Source organism: Pseudochaenichthys georgianus, chromosome 16, assembly GCF_902827115.2.
Source record: "Pseudochaenichthys georgianus chromosome 16, fPseGeo1.2, whole genome shotgun sequence".
Taxonomy (NCBI): domain Eukaryota; kingdom Metazoa; phylum Chordata; class Actinopteri; order Perciformes; family Channichthyidae; genus Pseudochaenichthys; species Pseudochaenichthys georgianus.
Genome location: NC_047518.2, coordinates 39361574 through 39384441, shown reverse-complemented (window position 1 = coordinate 39384441; position 22868 = coordinate 39361574). Strand labels below are relative to the sequence as shown.

The following is a 22868-nucleotide window of genomic DNA, read 5'->3' as shown; positions in this document are numbered from 1 at the left end:
ACATGGATCCTGATATTGAAGCTCAAGCCGGTGACGAGTGATATTTTTCCTAACACTTGTTAACTTCAAAATGATTACTGATTTGTCTTCTTTCCTCTAACACAGGTGTTCCTGTCTCTGGCAGTGCAGCTCAGTGGACCTTTCACATTGATGCTGAGCTCGGGACTGCTGTTGCTTTCTGGTTCATAAAGCTGTTAAATTGTATTACCTTTAAAGTTTAAATTAGTCTATTTGTCCTATCACAATTCACTTCTTTGCCTTTATCTTTATTTATTTTTATAAATACAGTGGTTCAGCAATTCCAATACATTTCATTCATCAATCATATTTTCTCCTGTGGGTATATGTCCACAGTAATGACACTTACATGCATGTGTAATGTGTAATTGTAATGTGCTTTGAGCACCTGTATAAGCGCTCTAATAAAAAATGTAATGCATTATTATTATTATTATTATGAAATGCTTTGAAAATGATTACAATGAAATCAAAGTGTACAAAAGAGAAGTGAATGTGTTTCAAATATATTCAATATAAACCTTAAAACTGCATGATGGCTATTAAAATACAAATGCATATACAATAATAATATAATTTATTTATATTGCATCTTTCAAACCAGAGTTACAAAGTGCTTTCATATAAAACAGAACACATCTAAAACTACACAAAGAAAAAATGAACGAGAAATAATTGAATAATATTAAAACAAAAATTCTAAAAAAGAGTGAATCTAAAAGTGAATTTAAAGTAGAAAGACTTTGCAGACCTGACAGTTTATGCATGACAATATATTCCCTTTTACAAAAGTGTGTAATTTATGTACAGAGAATGTGATTTTATAATTGTACCTGTTACCTGTTTATTTTTTACCTGGTTACATTTGACAATAAAGGGTATCTGTGCATGCTTTCTCAGTTTATCTGAATTCATTTTAAAGTAATGGTTTAGTAATCTTACCACAATCTAACAAATAATCATTCAAGTTCTGGTTTTAGGGAATATATAGTTAGAGTTGCTTCCAGTTAATAATAATAATAATAATAATAATTCCTTACATTTATTATAGCGCTTTTTCAATGACTCAAAGCGCTTTTACATATACACACATTACACATATATCATACATGCAATGGTCAGATACTGTGGACAATACCCACAGGAGCAAGTTCAGGTGAAGTGTCTTGCCCAAGGACACACCGGCTTTACAGTTGTCATGTTTCCTGTTACTGAGAGACGGTCCAGTGTTTCACAATCAGCTGTCGTCACATCCTGTTGAAGTTATTTCGTCGTCTCTGATGGTGACATGACTCTTGGTGTTTCCTTTAGCATCTTGAGACATCGCCTCTTTAGTTAACCTCTGATCTGGAGGTGTTACTGATTAACTCGCAGGCTGAAAAGGTTTTCTGTGCAGTCAGCGTCTATATGGAAAATACCATACTCATTTATACTGATGACTAGTTAGTGACTCATCAAGGTCCCTCCTTTTCCTCTGAACCTGAACAAACAGATGGGATTAGACATTACGCAGGAGAACAGATGAGGGAGACAGAGGCCTCGCTGAGATTTACTCGAACAGTACTCCTGTGACGCAGCAATATCATTCATCCTCTTTCTGGTTTTGTTTCTGTGTCTTTTTCCTTATGTTATATTACCTGTTTCATATCATTGCCATGTAGTTTGAGTAAAAAAGGGAAGGAAAACTACTTAAAACAATGAGGTTTATTTAAAAACACTATAACAAATCTTTGCCATTCCTCATCAGAGCAGATTTCATGGACAGAAAGCAGAGGCTTGTCACTTTCTGTCCATGAAATACTTTACATTAATATATATATCAAAATTAAATGATATATATTATAACATTTTGGGCAGCTATGTTTACTTTATGTACTAATACATGTGCTGTGTACTTGCCCATCAGCACCCTTGATAATCCGTGAAACTGTGTATCTTGAGCCCCTACACACATAGAAGAAGGCTTAATACATTTTGGTAAAGGCTAATTATGTAGATAGATAATTGGAATAAAAAACAAACAATTGTGCTTGAACATCTTGTCCTTTTTTGTTCTTTCTTTGCTTTTCTTTCTCCGGTATTTTCCTGCTTGTATTAACAATACTTGTCTTTTGGGCTTGGCCTGCTGTTTGCTTTCTGACACGGTGGACTCACAAGAACTCAGACGCACGATTCCTTCTTGACTTCAGAACTATCTTTTAATATAAAAAAAGACTTCTCAAAGTACAAAGGTATCTAGGATCTACTAGGACACTCAAAAGTTCACTAGGCTCTACTAGGTTGCTCAAAGTTACACGAGGAAATACAGACATGGACTTAGTGTTGAGACAAGACGAACCGACAAAAGACAACAGAAAAACAGGGCTACATATACACAACAGTTAATGAGGCACAGGTGCAAACAATCCAGAACAGGAGATCACTATCAAGCTGACAAGTGACACACCACCACAGGAAGTGATGACACCTGAAACGAGAGGACAGAGTCAACATCAAAATAAAACTGCAAGGCCACCAGAATAAACACAAAACAATAAGCTCACAGACTCTAACGCTGAAACCTTACAGTACCCCCCCTCTTACGGACGGCTCCAGACGTCCCTGAAGCCTGAGACTGTTCTCTATCAAAGTCAGATATAAGGGTCTTGTCCACAATGAAGCTGCCTGGGATCCAGCACCTCTCCTCTAATCCGTACCCTACCCAGTCGACCAGGAACTGTCTACCTCTGCCCCTCTTCCTTTCAGACAGTATTTTGTCCACAGTGTATACTTGACCCCCGTCGACAATCCGGGGAGGTGGAGGGGGCGTGGAGGCGGGGACCAGTCTGCTCTCTTTGACTGGTTTCAACTTGCTGACATGAAACGTGGGGTGGACCTTGATGGACTTTGGAAGACATAAACGGACAGCAACAGGGTTAATCACTTTGGCTATGGGAAAAGGACCAACGAACCGGGGAGCCAGCTTCCTGGAGGCGACATGGAGAGGAAGATCCTTGGTAGATAGCCACACTCGTTGTCCGGCCTGGTACTTGGGGGCTGGACGTCGTTTCCGGTCGGCCAATACCTTCATGCGAACGGCACTCCTCTGCAACATATGGCGAACTCCCGCCCAGACCCGACGGCAGCGGCGAACCAGAGCATGGGCTGATGGTACGGTGACCTCCTTCTCGAGCTCCGGAAACAATGGAGGTTGGTATCCATGGACACATTGAAACGGGGAGATACCAGTGGCTGATGTGGGTAAAGTGTTGTGCGCATACTCCACCCAAATCAGATTCTTACTCCAGGTGGTAGGTTTCTCGGACGCTAGACATCTCAAACAGGTCTCCAAATCCTGATTCATCCTCTCCGCTTGTCCATTCGACTGTGGGTGGTATCCGGAGGTCAGACTAACAGTGGCTTGGATTAGGTGACAAAACTCCTTCCAAAAACGTGACACGAACTGAGGGCCTCGGTCTGAAACGACATCACTGGGGAAACCATGGATCCTGAACACATGGGACAACATGGCCTCTGCTGTTTCTTTGGCATTAGGTAACTTGGGCATGGCGACAAAGTGTGCCATTTTAGAAAAACGATCAATCACAGTGAGTATGGTGGTATTACCTGCCGATGTTGGTAATCCCGTCACAAAATCCAACGCAATGTGAGACCATGGTCTGTTGGGAATGGGCAGAGGTTGGAGAAGACCTGCCGCAGCTTGCCGAGAAGTTTTGTTCCTGGCGCACACAGGACATGCCGCCACATATTCTGCAACATCCTTCCACATCCCCGGCCACCAGAATCTGTGTCTCACCATGAACAGGGTCCTTTTGTTTCCAGGATGACAGGTAAGTACAGACGTATGGGCCCAATGAACAACTTGAGATCGAAGTTGCTCCGGCACAAACAAGCGATTCTGAGGACACCCTCTTGGGACAGGATTTCCAACGTTTGCCTGTTTGACCTTGGCTTCAATGGGCCAGGTCACCCTCCCTATCACTCGGTCTGGCCGTAGAATGGGATCTGGACTCTTGGGGACTGGCTCAGGATCAAACATCCTGGAGAGTGCATCAGGCTTTCCATTCTGCGAACCAGGTCGATATGACAGAGTGAACCTAAATCTGTTAAAGAACAAAGCCCATCTGGCCTGCCTAGAGTTCAGACGTTTGACCTTCCTGATGTATTGCAGGTTTTTGTGATCCGTCCAGACCAGGAAATCCTGCTCCGCTCCCTCCAACCAGTGCCGCCACTCCTCCAAAGCAATCTTCACCGCCAACAGTTCCCGATTTCCCACGTCGTAATTCCTCTCAGCAGAAGATAGCTTACGGGAGAGATATGCACATGGATGAAGCTTGTTGTCCTCCGCTGATATCTGGGACAGTATAGCTCCAACGCCGTCGTTGGAGGCGTCCACTTCCACCACAAACTGTCGGTGGCGATCAGGTACCGTCAGGATGGGAGCTGTGGTGAACCTCCTCTTCAGTTCCAGGAAAGATTTCTCTGCCTGTGGATTCCACACAAACTGAACATGGGGAGAGGTAAGGGCATGGAGAGGAGAGGCAATAGCACTGAAATTGCGTATGAACCGTCTGTAAAAGTTAGCAAACCCCAGGAATTGCTGAACTTTCTTTCTAGAGTCTGGCGTGGGCCAATTAGCCACGTCACTGACCTTAGCTGGGTCCATTTCCACCTTGTTAGGGGAAATCACAAAGCCCAAAAATACCACAGAGTTCACATGAAACTTGCATTTTTCGGCCTTTACAAACAAATGGTTAGCCAGGAGTCTCTGAAGAACAAGGTGAACATGGTTAACATGAGTTTTCTTATCTGGGGAAAAGATGAGAATATCATCGAGATACACAAAACAGAAAACATTCAGGAAATCTCGTAACACATCATTAATGAGGGCTTGGAAAACAGCAGGTGCATTGCAAAGTCCAAAAGGCATTACCAAATATTCATAATGTCCCGTAGGTGTATTGAAACCCGTTTTCCACTCATCCCCCTCCCGGATGCGCACAAGATGATACGCATTCCTTAAGTCAAGCTTGGTGAATATCTTGGCTCCCTGTAACAGATCGAATGCCGTAGAGATGAGTGGAAGGGGATATCTGTTCTTAACTGTGATCTGATTAAGTGGACTGTAATCAATACAGGGCCTTAATGAACCGTCCTTTTTCCCTACAAAAAAGAAACCTGCTGCTGCTGGGGATGATGATGGCCGAATCAAGCCAGCTTTGAGTGATGATCCGATATACTCTTCCATGGCCTCCCTTTCAGGACCAGAGAGAGAATACAACCGTCCTTTGGGGATAGTAGAGCCCGAGAGAAGGTCTATGGGGCAATCATACGGTCTATGGGGAGGCAAGGAAGTAGCTCGTGTCTTGTTAAACACCTCCTTAATGTCAAGGTAACACTCTGGCACTTTGGATAAGTCAGGAAAGTCAGAATGTTTAGAAGAAGTGACAATGTCCCTATCTGACGCCTGTTTAAAGTTCCCAGATCTGGGCGGTCCACTCAAAACTGTATGAGAGGCTAAACATGAACGAGAGCACTCACTCCCCCACCCCTTAACCTTTCCTGTAAGCCAGTCCATGTGAGGGTTATGTTTAACAAGCCACGGGTAACCCAAAATGAGAGGCTGTTGAGCTGAGTTAAATAAATGAAAGCTAATACGCTCACGGTGCTCCTGATCTATGACAATTTCTATGGGTTCCGTGCGATGAGTAACTGTACATAACAGGCGGCCATCCAACGCGCTAGCCTCTAATGGCTGATCTAAAAGGACAATGTTTAAGTTCAACTCTTTAGCCAGCTCCCAGTCTAACAAGCTCTCATCAGCCCCAGAATCAATTAATGCATCCTGAGTCACAGTTTTATCATTCAGTTTCATTTGTACCTGAGTCAGTCTTCTCGAGGAAGGGTTGAAAGAAGTCACTCGGCTCACCAGCGTCCCTCTTCCCGCTGATGAGCCTGATCTTTTGCCCGACAGGCTGCCAGAACATGACCCTGCTGGCCGCAGTAGAAACACAGCCGCTCCCGTAGGCGGCGCTGACGTTCCTCCGGAGTGAGTTTGGCTCTTCCGAGCTGCATCTGTTCCTCCGCGGCGCTAGGGGGCGCTGGTCGCTCTGGAGACGAAGTCCGGGTATTACTCCGCCAACCGTAGTGTTCCCTCTGTAACTCCCGTCCGGACAGTGGAATGAAAGCTGTTTTCTCCCGACGTCTCTCTGCTAGACGTTGGTCCACCCGGATAGCCATGGCGATGAGCGAGTCCAATTCTACAGGCAACTCTAATGGAGCTAACTGATCCTTTATGGGATCCGCTAATCCATGCAGAAACGCATCAAAAAGAGCCGCTGAGTTCCATCCACTCTCCGCTGCCAGGGTCCGGAATTCAATCGCGTAATCCGCCACTCTCCTCTGCCGTTGTTTGATGTTCACCAGGGCTCTCGCTGACTCTCTCCCGGGTGCTGTCTGGTCAAAAATGTCTTTCATAGAATCCATGAATACCCTTAACGACTGGCAAACAGGCGAGTCTCGGGCCCATTCAGCTGTTGCCCAGGCTCCTGCTCTTCCCGTCAAGTGAGATACTATGAAAGCTACCTTAGCTTGATCTGTGGGAAATGCTGCGGGCTGATGTTTGAAATGGAGATCGCACTGTATCAGGAATGGACGACAGTTTACAGAATCCCCGGAGAACTTCTCCGGTGAAGCGAGGCAGAGTGAAGACGATGGCATGGGTATTTGAACAGCAAACCCGACCTCCGCTGGACCGGAAAACTCTGCCGCAGGAACAGCAGGACGTGCCTCGAGGTGCGTAAGTATGTCACGCATCTTTTCCGCCAGGTGATTTATTTCCGTTGTCACTGTTGACTGGAAGTGTTGCTGACGGGCATTTAAGTCCTGAACCCCCTGGTTCATTGTTGTCAGCTGTTCCTCATGGTGATGCAGGCGTGTTCCTTGCGCCTGCAAAGCCGTCTTTAACACGGTGGAATCGGCTGAGTCCATCTTGTTTGGTCGGTTCGTTCTGACACGGTGGACTCACAAGAACTCAGACGCACGATTCCTTCTTGACTTCAGAACTATCTTTTAATATAAAAAAGACTTCTCAAAGTACAAAGGTATCTAGGATCTACTAGGACACTCAAAAGTTCACTAGGCTCTACTAGGTTGCTCAAAGTTACACGAGGAAATACAGACATGGACTTAGTGTTGAGACAAGACGAACCGACAAAAGACAACAGAAAAACAGGGCTACATATACACAACAGTTAATGAGGCACAGGTGCAAACAATCCAGAACAGGAGATCACTATCAAGCTGACAAGTGACACACCACCACAGGAAGTGATGACACCTGAAACGAGAGGACAGAGTCAACATCAAAATAAAACTGCAAGGCCACCAGAATAAACACAAAACAATAAGCTCACAGACTCTAACGCTGAAACCTTACACTTTCCAAAGGAAGATAAAGCGGCTATCAGTTACAAAAGAAATGAGCTTGATATTGAGCTATTTGTATAACTGCGCGGTATTTGTTTTATTGTTTATACCTCTGAAGAATGTTGACTATAGTTTAGATAAGTTCAGTTTGGTTTGGTTAACACAATACAATACAACAGTATAATGAAGATTAAGTCCTACTTCACGGTGTTCCTTAATGTAAATAGCAAAAGGCGATTAGACAATATCAATCCAACACTGGAAGAAATGCTGCTCCAAAAACGAGTTGAACAAATTGTGAAAACAAGTTTTCACTTGAAATAAGTGCAAAAATCTGCCAATAGAACAAGTGAAAATCAGCTTGGTGAGATTGCTAGAAATAAGGAGGGGTATTTAGATAAATCAGATCTTGTAATCAGCTGGGGAAACTTATTTTGAACTATATTTGACCAGAATCAGGAAATGCCGTGTTTCAATATAAGCCACATATGCTCAAAAGTGTTCTGTTTTCTGATGCTCGTTGGTGATTTTCCAATGAATATGTGAAGATTAATTAATTTAATCTGAGATACAACTCAAAATAAGATGTTTTGACTTAACAAGATGATGCATTGTCTAAGAACAAGACCTCAATATCTCACTGCATTGTTACTTCTGAAGTTATGATGTGTTATAGCAAGTGTCAAGACATATTCTGACTAGATGTTAGACAAATATACTTGGCAAGATTTCAAGTTTTTGTCGTGAACAAGCCAACACAATAAAAATACTCTATCATTACTCCTAAAATCACTTCAGGGCAATGAAATACATACACATGCTAACTAGGGGGCTAAGCTTGCACTTCCAAGTCTCCCATAATCCATTATCTGACCTGAAAGCATTAATCACACATTTGGATTGTGATGAGTCATTCCACCGAAACTTCAATAAACCCACACGCACATTTACACTTGAATAAAAGCAAGGCGTTGTGAGAAAGAAAAACTCAGACCCCTATAAAACAGGTGCACGTCATCCTGATCACGGTCACCACAAAGCACGGCAGCACGATCCTCCTTTCTTTTAGGGAAATGTGGTTCTTCTGGTCGGGGTGTTGGATTACACGACCAGGACATGAGGGCATCAAGCAGTCACCTGGCAAAGTCCATGGCAGAAATGATTAACCATTTGCATTCACATTTGCAACATTATTTTGCATACCACTCTATCATGAGTTATGACAGATAAACTCACAGACAGACAGAGAGACTTGTATCAGGTTTTATGCCTGGAATGCTGGTTATTGTCTTTGACCAGCTGCCTGTGACTTGCGCTACCTTTTTCTTTTCTTTTCGTGGACAATGTTTTAATTAACATTTTATACAAAGGCAAGGCAAGTTTATTTATATAGCACCTTTCAACAAAAGGCAATTCAAAGTGCTTTACAAACATGAAAGACATTAAGAAAATGGCATTTAAAAACAGTCATTAAAAAGCAAAGATAATGAAATAAACATTAAAAGAAAGTTTAAGATGTGAATAGTTCAATTAAAAGCAGCGTCAAAAAGAAAGTCTTCAGCCTGGATTTGAAAGTAGTCAGAGTTGCAGCCGACCTGCAGGTTTCTGGGAGTTTGTTCCAGATATTTGGAGCATAATAACTGAACGCTGCTTCTCCATGTTTAGTTCTGACTCTGGGGACAGAAAGCAGACCAGTCCTGAAGACCTGAGAGATCTGGATGGTCCATCATTTAGCAGGAGGTCAGAAATGTATTTTGGGCCTAAACCATTCAATGCTTTATAAACCAGATGCAGTACAAAAAAACACATGTATACAAACATACAGAAGTGCACTTCTCAAGGTCAAATTACAAAGACACATCTTACATACATTTAAAATTGGTTCAATTCAAGGCAGTTTCATGGTACCTTGCCTGAATTCAAAATAATCATATTATGAGGTTAACACCCGTCAGTATTCAATTATCCTTATTACTGGCTTAGTTCAATACTCGATTCTGATTGGTCAATTCAGAACACGTGACACTTTGTCAATCTAGCAGTGAAGACCGCTGTCAAGCACTTATTGACCGTTGTTAAGGACGCTCAAATCTGCACAAAGAAGTCCGGTCGATTGAACTGTATACAGTTTGGCCGGAAAGCTGATCAGCATGTCGGGTGTTCTTTCCCCATAATGACCGCCTCACTGCACATTAGCCCATACTCGACTTGTGCTACTTTGGTACTGCTTTTAATTGAGATATTCCTATTTTAAACTGCACTGTAAACTATTTTTTCTTTTAATGTTTATTTTATTATCTTTGCTTTTTTAAATGCCATTTTCTTAATGTCTTTTATTTTTGTAAAGCACTTTGAATTGCCCCGTGTTGCAAGGTGCTATATAAATAAACTTGCCTTGCCACAGTTTTTCTGTACAGACTCTTGCCTTCAAGAAACTCCTCTCACAGTCATTTTTTTTTATTCCTGGAAGTTTTATTATATGTTTATTTTCCTGTTCCTGAAACCTTCATCACATGGAGGAAAACACAGAAGCTCTACTTCGAGATACTCTGTCACTTTGTGCTACTCTACATATTATACTTTTTACTCCACTTCATTTATTTGACAGCTATAGTTACTTTCAAAATCGTATTTCATGCAATCATTTTGTACTTAACATCTTATCAACAAACAAATGAGATACCTACGAAAACATATTTAAAATAATGTCTATACTTTAACGGAAGATATGCATCTTCCGTTAAAGTAGACATTATTTTAAATATATTTGACACAGAAAGCGACGCAGGTTCTGGTCCAGACTCTCGTCATCTCACGCCTAGACTACTGCAACTCCCTCCTGGCTGGTCTACCTGCATGTGCCTCCACTGGCTTCCGGTAACTGCTAGAATTCACTTCAAGACACTGGTACTTGCGTACCATGCTGCAAATGGATCTGGCCCTTCCTACATCCAGGACATGGTTAAACTGTACACCCCAGCACGTGCTCTATGCTCTGCATCAACCAAACGACTCGCTGCACCCTCGCTGCGAGGGGGACCCAAGTTCCCATCAGCAAAAACACGTGGGTTTGCTATCCTGGCTCCTAAATGGTGGAATGAGCTCCCCATTGACATCAGGACGGCAGAAAGCTTACACACCTTCCGGGGGAGACTGAAAACTCATCTCTTTCGACTCCACCTCGAGCGATAGAATTACTAACAAAGAACTGCTAACAGAGCACTTATATACTAACAAAGGACTGGCTTATCTAAAGCCAGCTGAGTAGCACTTGAAATGTTTGGCTCTATGAAACCTGTACTTATATGATTCTGTTTTCTTCAAGGTTGTGTCTTCCTGGTCGAATGTACTTATTGTAAGTCGCTTTGGATAAAAGCGTCAGCTAAATGTAATGTAATGTAATGTAACTGTCAACATTAAAGTAATACGTATAGATGCATCAAGTGTAACTATATAATTGATATATGATCTGAAATAGACCATTCTGCATAATTACTTTTTAATTCTAGTACTTTGAGTATAGTTTGATGATTATACTTACTGTATGTCATTTTATTTACGTAACATGTCAATGGCTGTAGAGACTGAAATCAGTAGACAAGGATACAAAAAAGACTGGATATCTATTGTTTTAAAATGAAATGCACTCAACACACATTTTACATCTCAGAGTTACACATCATGCTTTTCGGTGAGAAACACTGAATATGCATATCATTTTTGTTTGTTAACAAGACAGTAGACAAACTGAGCTCCTTTAACTAACATATACTGTAATAATACTTATTACACAACTGCTAATAAAACTTCCAAGCAAACAAAACCAGGTATTGCAAATGAAACAGTCTATTTCTCTTTAAGAAATACAAATAAAAAGTAACACAAAAAAAGTATAATGAGCCTGATGACAAACCATTCGACTCTTGCTGCTGCCCCTACTCACATTCATGCTGTTCAAATACTGCAGCCCAGTCATCAATCTCATCTGTCTGTGTGTGTGTGTGTGTGTGTGTGTGTGTGTGTATGTGTGTGTGTGTGTGTGTGTGTGTGTGTGTGTGTGTGTGTGTGTGTGTGTGTGTGTGTGTGTGTGTGTGTGTGTGTGTCAGGTATAACACAGGCGTGCTTAGATACTCAGATACTGACCTTTGCACGACCGCAGCACAAATAAAGCCACAGGTGTTTACTGAGTGCTATTGCGAAAGGTAAAATGGTTTGCCCACTCAACGTCCATTTCTAGAAGAGCCTGCTTCTAAAGAAAATTGAACGCTGATTGCATTGTAAATATTTAATATGCTGGTCATGTCACACAGCATTCAGTATTCTATTCTGTTTGTATCAGGAGTTAAGACTACATGTCGACGTCTGTCAATGGTTGTTGTGTCACTAATTGCTCGATGCAGTACACTGAGTACACTGAGTACACTGAGTACACTGAGTACACTGAACTGATTCTCATTCACCGCAAACATGTACTGCACAGATCTGCTGCAGGTGTTTGAATTGTTAGTGTACCTTTCCTGAGTAGAGGTTGAATCTATACAGAGCAGAACGCCCTGGATAACACCAACCATATTGTATAAAAAGAATGCCCTATGATAAATAATCAATCATTCAAACACATTATTTTGTATAACACTTATTATACTGCTTCCCAAATATCTTTTGAGCCGAAAATATCAACGGTCATGTTATTCTCAGCAGCGGTGTGTTATCGAGTATGAACTACCTCTAAAATGTCCAAACTGCATCAGAAGGAGTATTCGACTGAGCCATGAAAAAAGCTTTCATGACAACCATACAAATAATTCAAATGACTTCAAACTAAAAAATAATAGATTATACAAATATGAAATACAACTTTGTAACTTAAATACAGTAATATAAGTGGTTTATTAAATAACAATATTGACCATGCAGCCAAAGTCCTGGCTGAATCTGTAGAATATAAGTTTAGGATGAAAACACTTTGAGGCTTGAAGTGGTTTAACCTTCACATTGGGGGATTTGCTCTGGTGTCTGGAGGGTAACATAATATAACGACCTTGTAAAAGTTCTCAAATCGCATAGTGAATAAACTGTTTTCTTCTTCTAAGGTGGCGTGGTTCTACTGTCCGTATGACATGAGATGTACTGCAAAAAACAGATTGAATTCCATGTTACTTTTGTATGGCCGTGTCCATGCTTGCAAGGTGTAACAGGATCGTCTCTGATATTGGATTTGTGTTGTTATAAACTTATGTTCGGCTCATCTAGTTATTCTTCTCAAAGTGGAAACTGACCTCATGTTTTCCACATCATCCTACAACCCCCACCCCAAAATCCTCGCTCACATACCCTGTGTCACAATTTGTCATATTGCTCGTTGGCCATTTACAGAACTTCACCCAAGATGTAAACAAAAAATGGCATGCACCTTTTGTTTGTTTGACAAGAGTGAATGCCAAATAACAAGAAACACCTGCAGATAAGAAGAGGGGTTACTTCTGCAGGTATTTATGAGTAGGGGGCTTGACGCTTGTTCTCTTAGTATAATAGAGGAGGAATAATGAGGATGTCCTCAGAACATCAACAGAAAATGGAGAAGAGAGGTGAAGGAACCCTGGCGATGATAATGCTGGCTTTAATACAAGGTAGGGTCTTAGGGTCACCTTCTTTTACAGACATTTCTAATGTGTTATCATTTCATTTATTAGTTTTACTGACAGTTGTGATGACTTTAGATGTGTAGTTACGGTTGTGTGACTTGCGGTGAATAAAATACAATTATTTCCACACATTTAGCAAAGAAAATAGGCCATGCAGTCTATTGATTGATTCAGTCAAATGAATCAAAACAAAAGAGGAAAAACTCAAATAAAAAGGATTAACTTAGAGTGTCTCTCTCTATATAATATTATTTTATATTATATTAGTTTCTATGGTGTCTTCCACAAGTACCTCGTATGTGTGTCTTAAAGGGCTGGCAATCTTTAAGAGTCCCTTGACGACACTAAATAATCAGAAATGTAAGTGTGTGTCATTTATATTGAAGTTATTCTCTAAACCATCTGTTGTCTTTGGTGTCGGGGTTGGAGATAATTGTTTACGTGAAGAACAAAGCATCTAACATCTGGTACCATCATTTATTTTCTATGCTTTAATTTCCACTGTCTTTGTCCTGTTGAGGCATGGCCTGCAGTTTGCTTTCCAACGGAAGGCTCTGGTGCCACATAAACACAAACTAAAGGAAGTCTTCAATGAGCTAATTTGAATAATAATAATAATACATTTTATTTATAAGCGCACTTTTCATTTGAGTAAACAAAACTGCTACAGAGTAAAATGGTCGATACAAAAAAAATATATATAATAAAGTAAACAACAAATAAAAACGGTGACGGTTAGGCCGGCATGGCAACAAGTGGGGGTTTTAAAGATCTAGTAAAAAGCCATTCTTAAAAAGCATTTTTACTGTTCACTTCTCTTCTCTAGGTTTGCTATCCAAACCTAGAGAAATAGAAATAAACTAAATGCTTAAAAGTTGGGACTTTGCTACTAGTGCTGCTCCTGGCGTCACTAGTAAGGCTTATGTAGTAACTAGTCGGACAAAAGTGCTGCTTGTTGCTGAAAAAGAGTGACGAGTATAATCTTTTATTCAACTAGTAAAGCAGACTGCCATAGTGTGACCATATATCTAACAAGTGCAATCAAAGAGTCAACAGGTGTAGGCAACTGCCGTCTGACATCAAGGATATGGAATAAATACTCAAACGGCTTGCCATATCAATGAGCTACAGTTCACTTCTCTTCTCCAGGTTTTCTGTCCACTGGGGCTGTGGAGGTGCGGCCCTCCATGAACCCTGCAGTGGTCGGGGCCTCCGTGACGCTGTCTCTGTCTCCGTCCACGGCTCTGAACAGTGGCAGCTGGACCGTGGGGGGGTCCCTCATTCTCACCTGGACCGGGGCCCAGCAGGCCGTCTTCCCCAGCCACACGGGCCGGGCCACGGTGGACGTCCAGACCGGAGCGCTCACCCTGACCTCCGTCACCGTGGCCGACTCGGGACTCTACGTTGTGCAGAGCGTGAACCCCCAGCTGCAGGCCGGCGCTTCCCTCTCTGTTTATGGTGAGGACAAACACATGGTGGATGTTGGGGAAATATTTGTTCTAGGCCCATCACTTTGACCCAGTTCATCAGTTTGTACTGCCCTCACTGAGCTCAGGCACCTGTAACCTTGAGCTGCTGTGCTCCCAGTGTTTAGTCTTCCTACTCCTGCCTGTTAGCGTCAGCTGATAGAGGTGGTATAGTGATTCAAGCTTCAAGGCTTTTATGGTCATTCGTACATAACTACAGTGTAGTTATCATGTCGATGAAAATCTTAGGTCCCAGGCTCCTCCAACACAATAAACACAATAAAACAGATAAAATAGTGCAGGTAATACAATAAAATAGAATAGAAGTAGTGCCATAAAAGTATATAAAAGTATATAAGATAAGAGTCTATCTTATAAACAATATTTATCTTGTTATGCACAATGTTGATTCTTCTCTCAGAACCAGCTAAATACATGGGTCTTGGGTAGAGGTCTTCAGAATTGGTTTGGTCTCGAGCCAGTGAACTACCGGGCCTTCTAGAGTACCCTGGAACCGAGGGAAACTGAAAGAATACGCCCATTGGCTACAGATCAATATATGATTGGTTGATCAAACTGTCAGTCCGAACGTACGCTCTCATTCAGAGCAACGGCCAGGGCATTCGATCAAGGATGTGGAATACCTTGGTTGAAGGATATTCTACTCAGAGACCCAGAACAAGATCTGATTGGTTGCTTTCTTTTCTAACACAAAACCACTGAAATGCGTAGTGCAAGGACCGAGAAGGAGAAACAAATCAACGTAACACTGTAATATTACAGATCAACAACACAGATACCATTCTCATTTATTCATTTTCTATACATTTTATTTATATAATTAAATCCATTTTTTGTTTGTTTAATCTGAGTGTTCCAGGGTATTCTCTGAATACCTTGAAGGCCCTGACGGTTCACCACTGCAGTGGATACGCAGTGACTGGCTCAATAGTTCATCCGTTAGAAACTCTTCCACTAGCCTCTTCTAGGAATCGCATCAGAAACCAGCCCATAGGAAACTGCCCACATGTCATTAAACTCTTGGCAGTTCAACCAGACACATCGGGGGAAGAGGAAAAAGTGCTGATGAATTGTTTACACTACAAGAACAGGTTCCAATGAGAAGTGAGAACCTCTTCAATATTCTGAAAATCCTTAAGAATTCACGTTTCAATGTCGTAATATTTGGACTGACAACAAGCAAACTGCTCGCTACTCGCTGTAGGAGTAACATGTTTTGGTTTTGCTGACCCACCACATCGTCCTCTGGACAGTTTCTTTCTGTTTCCGTCAACACACACCTTTACCTTCTGTGTACTTGTTCCTTCAGTTCCTTTTATTCCTGCTGGGTAAATATCTCTGCATCCCCATGCTAAACCTAATCTATAACAATCTGTATCACTATGGTTTTTTGTATATATAGGAACATTGAACTCGCCACTTAAATATGGATTCCAGACAATATTACAGTAAATGTTGTGAAAAGTCTTCAAACCACTTTCTGTACAAAATATCTTCATTAATCTTGAATGTATTTTCTTATTTTATAGATCAGTAATAACCATAAAAGACTATAATTGAATTTGCCAAACTGTGATAAAACATTTGGCAATGTATAAGTGGACGGCAGACACAAATAATATTCTGTTCATCTAATTTAAGACAAAAAAGAATTAACACATCTCTATATACTGTATAGTTTAGTTCAGACATAGTCACCTTTAACAATCTCTAAGGCTTCAAAACATATGTATATGTGGTCCAGCTGTTCAATCGGACGGATGCATTCAGATGGTGAAGAGACGGAATTAGAGCTGAATCCCAGGTCAAATGTACGCCAAAGGGTCTTTGAGCATGTTTCTCTTCAGTGATTGCAACGTGATGTTAAATGTTGGGTTTTCTTATATCGTGTCTTAATATTTGTCCTTGTTTGATGTTAGAAATGGAGCTGCTGTGATGCAAGTAACCTTTCAGACTTGATCTGACAATAAATGATTATCATATACATTAACGACACACACCTTGTGTAGTCAAAGATTGAAGTTGTTCGTCACGTTTTTCTCACAACTTCTACAATAAGTCACGAAGCTTTTATCCCAAGCAACCTAACTTATATATAAAGATATAATATACTTTAATATTGTTTTTAATATTGTCTGCTTATCTGTATTATTGTGCTGCAGTGTTGGAGAAGTGTGTGACCTAAGATTTTCAACGACATAATTACTCTGTAGCTATGTTAGTTTGACAATAAAGAACCTTGAACCTACATATACTTAATCCTTTAGACATGTCCAAGACGTTAAGTATCTCGCCCAAGGACACTTCGACACTTGTTGACTGGGGATCAAGCTGTTGACCGTCTAACTGTTGCCTTTTCCCTCTCATTAAACATTAACATCCACAGACCAGACGGGAGACATAATCCCTGGGTTAGCCTTTGACTTGGGAGGGCGGACCCAAGGTAGAAATAATAGGTGGCAATGACACATCAGTTTATTGATCTTGGTGAGTAATTAAAAGCATATCCCCTCTTTACGTAACATCTGTGCGTCTTGAATTTGACTAATCTGAAAACAACATAGTTAAAGACATATATTCACATTTATTGCCATTGCCAATAAATATGTTGAGCCTGTTTCTGCTTCCCCCTTATCGCCTGGTCTGACCCTCCATTTATTTTGTGGATGCTATTCTTCAATTGCTTCTGACTATAAAGCCTCTTAGTGTGAAGTGTGTTCACATCTTGCCCCTTGTCTCCTCCACCTGTCTTACACAGTGCTCATCTCCAATGTGACGCTGAAAGCCAATCCGACCGACCTGATGGAGTTCAACAGTTCGGCCGTCGTTACCTGCTCCGTCTCCTCTGGATCCTCTCTCTCTTTCCTCTGGCTGAACAGCAGCTCTGAGGTTACAGGAAGTGACAGAGTTCAGATCACTGATGGAAACTCCACTTTAACTATAGTTAATGTGACGCGCTACGACCAGGGACCCTTCAGGTGTCTTGTGATCAATCCTCTCAGTAATAGCACCAGTGCTCCAGTAAACTTCACCATCAACTGTGAGTAAGACAGTGATATTTCAGCCATCGGCACTATAGCTCGTACATTCAGTGGTTAGGGAAGTATACAGATCCTTCAAATCAAGTAAAAGTACTTACTATATTAAAATACTCTAATACAAGTAAAAGTCCTGCATTGAAAATGTTGCTTGAGACAAAATAAATGCATTTTGTTTGGACATATTACTTTAAGCATTTCATTTTAACCGTATCTAATACAGAACAATTTAAAATAAAAAATGAAATAAAATTACTTACATTTTGTTTGAGATGCCAAATCATTATCCTTTAAAATAGCTGTTATTTTGTTATATTGAGTAAATGAAATGCTGTTTCCCTCGCACATTCCTCTGTTTAATTTTGCACATTTCTGTTCAATGCTACCTCTCCAAAAACAGCACTTAATACTATTATTATTATTATTATACAAATAGTGATTTGTCATATTTGTCATATTCTTATTGTTCTGCAACTCTTACTACTTTTAAATCCAGGCTGAAGACTTTTCTTTTTGCCGCTGCTTTTAATTGAACTATTCATATTTGAAACTGCACTGTAACTTTTATCCATGTATTTTTTTTTTTAATGTTTATTTTATTAGCTTTTCTTTTTAATGACTGATTTTAAATGCCATTTTCTTAATGTCTTTCATTTTTTGTAAAGCACTTTGAATTGCCTTGTGTTGAAAAGTGCTATATAAATAAACTTGCCTTGCCTTAGTATATTTATATTTCAAGTATGTATCACCTTTATGAATTTATTTATAGTTTTAAAAAAGAAAGATCCTATATATGCTTCTTAGCTTACTAGTACAATCCCTGTTATTGTACTGTATGCACCATTAAATACCAAATCAGATCCCTTATATATATAAACCTACTTGACAAACAACTTGATTCTGATTATTGACTGTGTTTTTTCCTTCTGTCTCTTTCTCAGATGGTCCGGATAACATGGCGCTGACAGTCAATGGACAGAACACGACTTCCTTTTTCGTGGGATCCAATCTGACCCTGCTCTGTTCAGCCCAGTCCGGCCCTGAGGCCCGGCTGCAGTGGGCGTTCAGAGGAGAGACTCTGAACACCACAGGTCCTCTGTTGGAGCTGCTCAGTGTCAGCGAGAAGCAAAGCGGGTCGTACTCCTGTCTGGCCTCGAACCATCGCACCAACGTGAACAGAAATATCACCACAAACATCATGGTAGCAAGTGAGTCTCTTAGTCGAGAGCCGTCAACCTCCATATTCAGAGATGGCAAAAATCCACACATCCTTTACTCAAGTAGAAGTACAGATACCCGTGTTTAAAAATACGTTGGTCAAAGTAGAAGTACTGACTAAACTTCTATACTCAAGTAAAAGTAAAGAAGTGTAGGAGCCAATTAACACTGTGTGTATAAAGGTAGGAACCTTTGTTTGTGTTTACAGCCTCGCTGGAAGGCCAAACTGTTGTTGACCACACACGGAGAACACACACACACACACACACACACACACACACACACACACACACACACACACACACACACACACACACACACACACACACACACACACACACACACGGAGAACACACACAAACATTTGCTTAAGGTATTGTGTGAATTGGGCTTCAAAATGTACTTCAGTAAAAAGTACCCATAACTAGCAGCTGTTTTAAAGAGTACCTGACCTCCCTTTATATTAACAGAACAATAATGTCATTGTTAGCTAATGAATGTTTCCATGCTGAACAACGGCAACATGACAACGTTTCCATTGGTCCCTCTTCTTTAGAGAAGACCAGGAAGTGATGGATACACGGATCGTGTTCAAATCAATAGGCACGCAATGACTCTAAAGCAGGGGTGGCCAACCAGTCAGAGGTTAAGAGCCACATTTTTTCTCTGTTACTGCAAAGAGCCACATCAAACACACATACCGCTTGTTTCAGTTTTTTGTTTTCTGGAGACAAGATTTCAACCACGTCACTGATGCATTTTTGTGGCATTGGGATATATTTTTTAAATCCTCTGGAGCAGAGAGAGGAGCTGTGGATTATTGATTAATGCATCAGTGTTTCTTAGGGTCAAAAACACTAAACTCACAACTTAAAATGAAAGCGTTTAGTTTATTTAATAAAAAAGCACATGTTCAATGTGAAAAGTGACAGTAGTCATAGATTATTTGCAATTTAGTGCTACATATATATTTAAAAAATATATATATATATTTTTTTTTAAACACCTTGAATTTCAGGGGTGGCGCGGGTCTCCGTTGGCGGGGCGCAGCGCCCCTCCAAGACAATGGTAGGGGAAACACTGGATAGTGTTTAATCAACGATAGGTTCCCCCCCTCTCAAAGGTGATTGGTTCACTGCATCGCTACTTTTCTTAAAAAGAGGGAAACAGTCTTAAATGTAATTATTGTGCTTTATTTCACACCATAACCATAACCATAACACCAACTTTTAAACAATGATAACAATAAATAAAATAAATGACAAGAATTCGTATTAAATAAAATTAATACATTTCTTACAGACAGGCCTCGTGGTGTCCGTAGGCTTGCCCTCACTGTCAGAGATATAGCTAAAATACTTCCAAATTTAGCTTCTGGCGTCTTTTTTGTCAACAAGCGGAGGCGCAGCGGCAGTTGCACTCCCACTTGCAGCCATGCTTCTCGTTTTCTCACATGCTCTGGCAGCTAGCGCGTGCACGAGAGAGGGGAGGCACTTCGATCGTGCTTGAGAGGGGCGGGACTGCAGGTAGGGCTGCAGTGCAGGGAGTGGAAGCAGAGCGCTGAACACGGCTCTTATTAAAACGGCGCTTTCTCACAGGAGTACTTTCCCCGTCATTCTTAAAGTACCGATACTAATGAAACGGAGGAATCGTAACGTTTTTAACGGCAGAGTATCGCGGTATACCTTTCAAGTATCGGTACACCGTGCAACACTAGCCAGGAGTCAGTGTCTCTCCCCCAAACTCACACATATAAAATTCGATATGAACTGAAGAGCCGCATGAAACTAGGCAAAGAGCCGCATGCGGCTCGAGAGCCGCGGGTTGGCCACCCCTGCTCTAAAGAATAATGATCACGCCACCAAACACACATTCAGACTAAAGGAACCAGCTGTTTGGGAAATGTGAGAAGTAGAAAGTTCAGGTGTTTGTGTTCAACATGTAAGAAGTAGAAAGTTCAGGTATTTGGGTTCAACATGTAAGAAGTAGAAAGTTCAGGTATTTGAGTTCAACATGTGAGAAGTAGAAAGTACAGGTATTTGAGTTCAACATGTAAGAAGTAGAAAGTTCAGGTATTTGAGTTCAACATGTAAGAAGTAGAAAGTACAGGTATTTGAGTTCAACATGTAAGAAGTAGAAAGTACAGGTATTTGTATTCAAAATGTAAGAAGTAAAAGTAAAAAGTTGTCACAAAAATAAGTAGTGAAGTAAAGTACTGATACCAGAAAAATGTACTTGAGTACAGTAACGAGGCATTTGTACTCCACTGCTTACCACCTCTGTCCATATTTCTCTAGCCGTCCCTGACTTACTTTTCTCTCCACAGAGTCTCCTTTGTCAGGATCTGAACAACGACGAGTCCATGTGGGTCTGCTGTCACTGCTGCTGTTGGTCGGGGTCCTGTCCTCATTGCCAGGCAAGTTGTAGATTAAAGTTGTGTTAATAAATCACTCTTTTTCCATTCATAGTCTTCGAAATATTCCAATATATAGATGTCCACTCAATTCTGCATGGCTTCCATACATGTTTTCTCTCAGAAAACACAAAAAAGGTTTATTATTCCTTGAAAATGGGGAAATGTCTACATTAGTTCATATCAAGTCAACTCTACATGATACAATGATTTTAAGAAACAGATTAAAGGTCAAACTGCTTCCTTTTGTGAAGTCAGTGATAACATCTCAATTTGGGATTCTTTATAGTATTAATTAGTAATCATTATGATATTATTATATGTAATCACTTAAATGTAGGTCAATGAAACAGCTCAAAAACATAACATCCCATCTTAATCCAACAAAACGTTCAAGTTGTAATATTAAATCATTTCAACTACATTTCAAAACAGGCCTTGCTATTCTAGTCAGCTTATAAATAATTTGCCAAACCTTTTGTGAGGGAAAAACTGTGTGAAGAATAACTCTGACAATCAGCCATGCTTATATGAAACTAAACTGCACACACTGATTTAATCTGACCTGACTAATAGTTTGAATAACTATCTTCAGTCTACAATTTAATATTCCATCCGTCACATACGTAAATAATACCTTTCTTTATATCTTGTTATTGTTCTTTTGTAAATTCAACATGTATATTTGTTCATTTGTATTGTACAATGCCATGTCTTTTTATGCTGCTGCAACACAAACATTTCCCAAATTGGGATCAATAAAGTTCTATCTTATCTTATCTTATCTTATCTCTCTTTTACAGATGTCGGTGGCTCCTTCAGTCGATGAATGACTCGATGCAGTGAGATAAATCAGATCCAGTGAACCGTACATCATTTCAAACTAATAATATGTGTCTTTAATTCTTTTTTGTATTCACCAAAGAAATTATAAATACAATATTATTGTTATAATCAAATTTGATCAAGTTAGTTAGATCAACGTATTGTATCTTTGACCGTGTGCCATGTGTACTAATCAAACAAGGAAATCTGGCTTATAAGGTGTACAGAAAACACTTTGCACAACCTCATACATCAAATAAACAATGACACACGAGTTGAGTAACTGTACAGCCAAAATAAATATTCCATTGTACCCATAATAAAAAAATGTCACTGCACGGACGCTTTAACTGTTGTTTTATTAAGACTTTGTTTGTCGTACTGTGTAGCGCTCATGATTTCCACTTGAATTGCTGAACTATTAAAGAAAGATTGAGTATTTAATAATCAAACCGAGAGAAAAGACCTTCACGTTGCATTGGCTGATTTGTATACAGGTTTAAAGGGGACATATTATGAACAACTCACTTCTACATTCTGAAGTACCAAACTTCAAACTGTGAAATAAGATAATCCAGTCAGTTTCTTGTCAGGATTCAACAAGCCATTAAGACTAAGCTCCCCTTGAGGTTTATTAATATAAACCATCCCATCTGAGTATCTCCGCAATTTCTTTGAAAGCCCATCAGAGCAGACTGGGCTTTTTTTCAGCCAGACATAAAGTGACAGGCGTTAAAACAAAGAGATTCAGACAGAGGGTAAATACAGGTACACTCAAACAGACAGTCAGAGAAAC

General features: G+C 40.4%; 1 protein-coding gene across 1 annotated transcript; it reads left to right on the top strand.

The window, feature by feature from the left end:
* The first annotated feature begins 6668 nt into the window (after positions 1 to 6668).
* Positions 6669 to 22076, top strand: LOC117460697 (cell adhesion molecule CEACAM6-like). The gene is made up of 6 exons (XM_071206076.1): positions 6669 to 6813; positions 14241 to 14549; positions 17337 to 17618; positions 18558 to 18824; positions 21161 to 21250; positions 22051 to 22076. The coding sequence occupies exons 1-6, from the start codon at positions 6669 to 6671 to the stop codon at positions 22074 to 22076; spliced, it is 1119 nt and encodes a 372-aa protein (XP_071062177.1).
* Positions 22077 to 22868: the final 792 nt, after the last annotated feature.

What these genes read in the sequence shown, in the direction of transcription:
- LOC117460697 (XM_071206076.1), top strand. Translation starts at nt 6,669, where the DNA reads ATGGACGACAGTTTACAGAATCCCCGGAGAACTTCTCCGGTGAAGCGA. An exon ending in CGCTTCCCTCTCTGTTTATG is followed by an intron (nt 14,550 to 17,336) that starts GTGAGGACAAAC and finishes TGTCTTACACAG; the next exon opens with TGCTCATCTCCAATGTGACG. An exon ending in CACAAACATCATGGTAGCAA is followed by an intron (nt 18,825 to 21,160) that starts GTGAGTCTCTTA and finishes TTCTCTCCACAG; the next exon opens with AGTCTCCTTTGTCAGGATCT.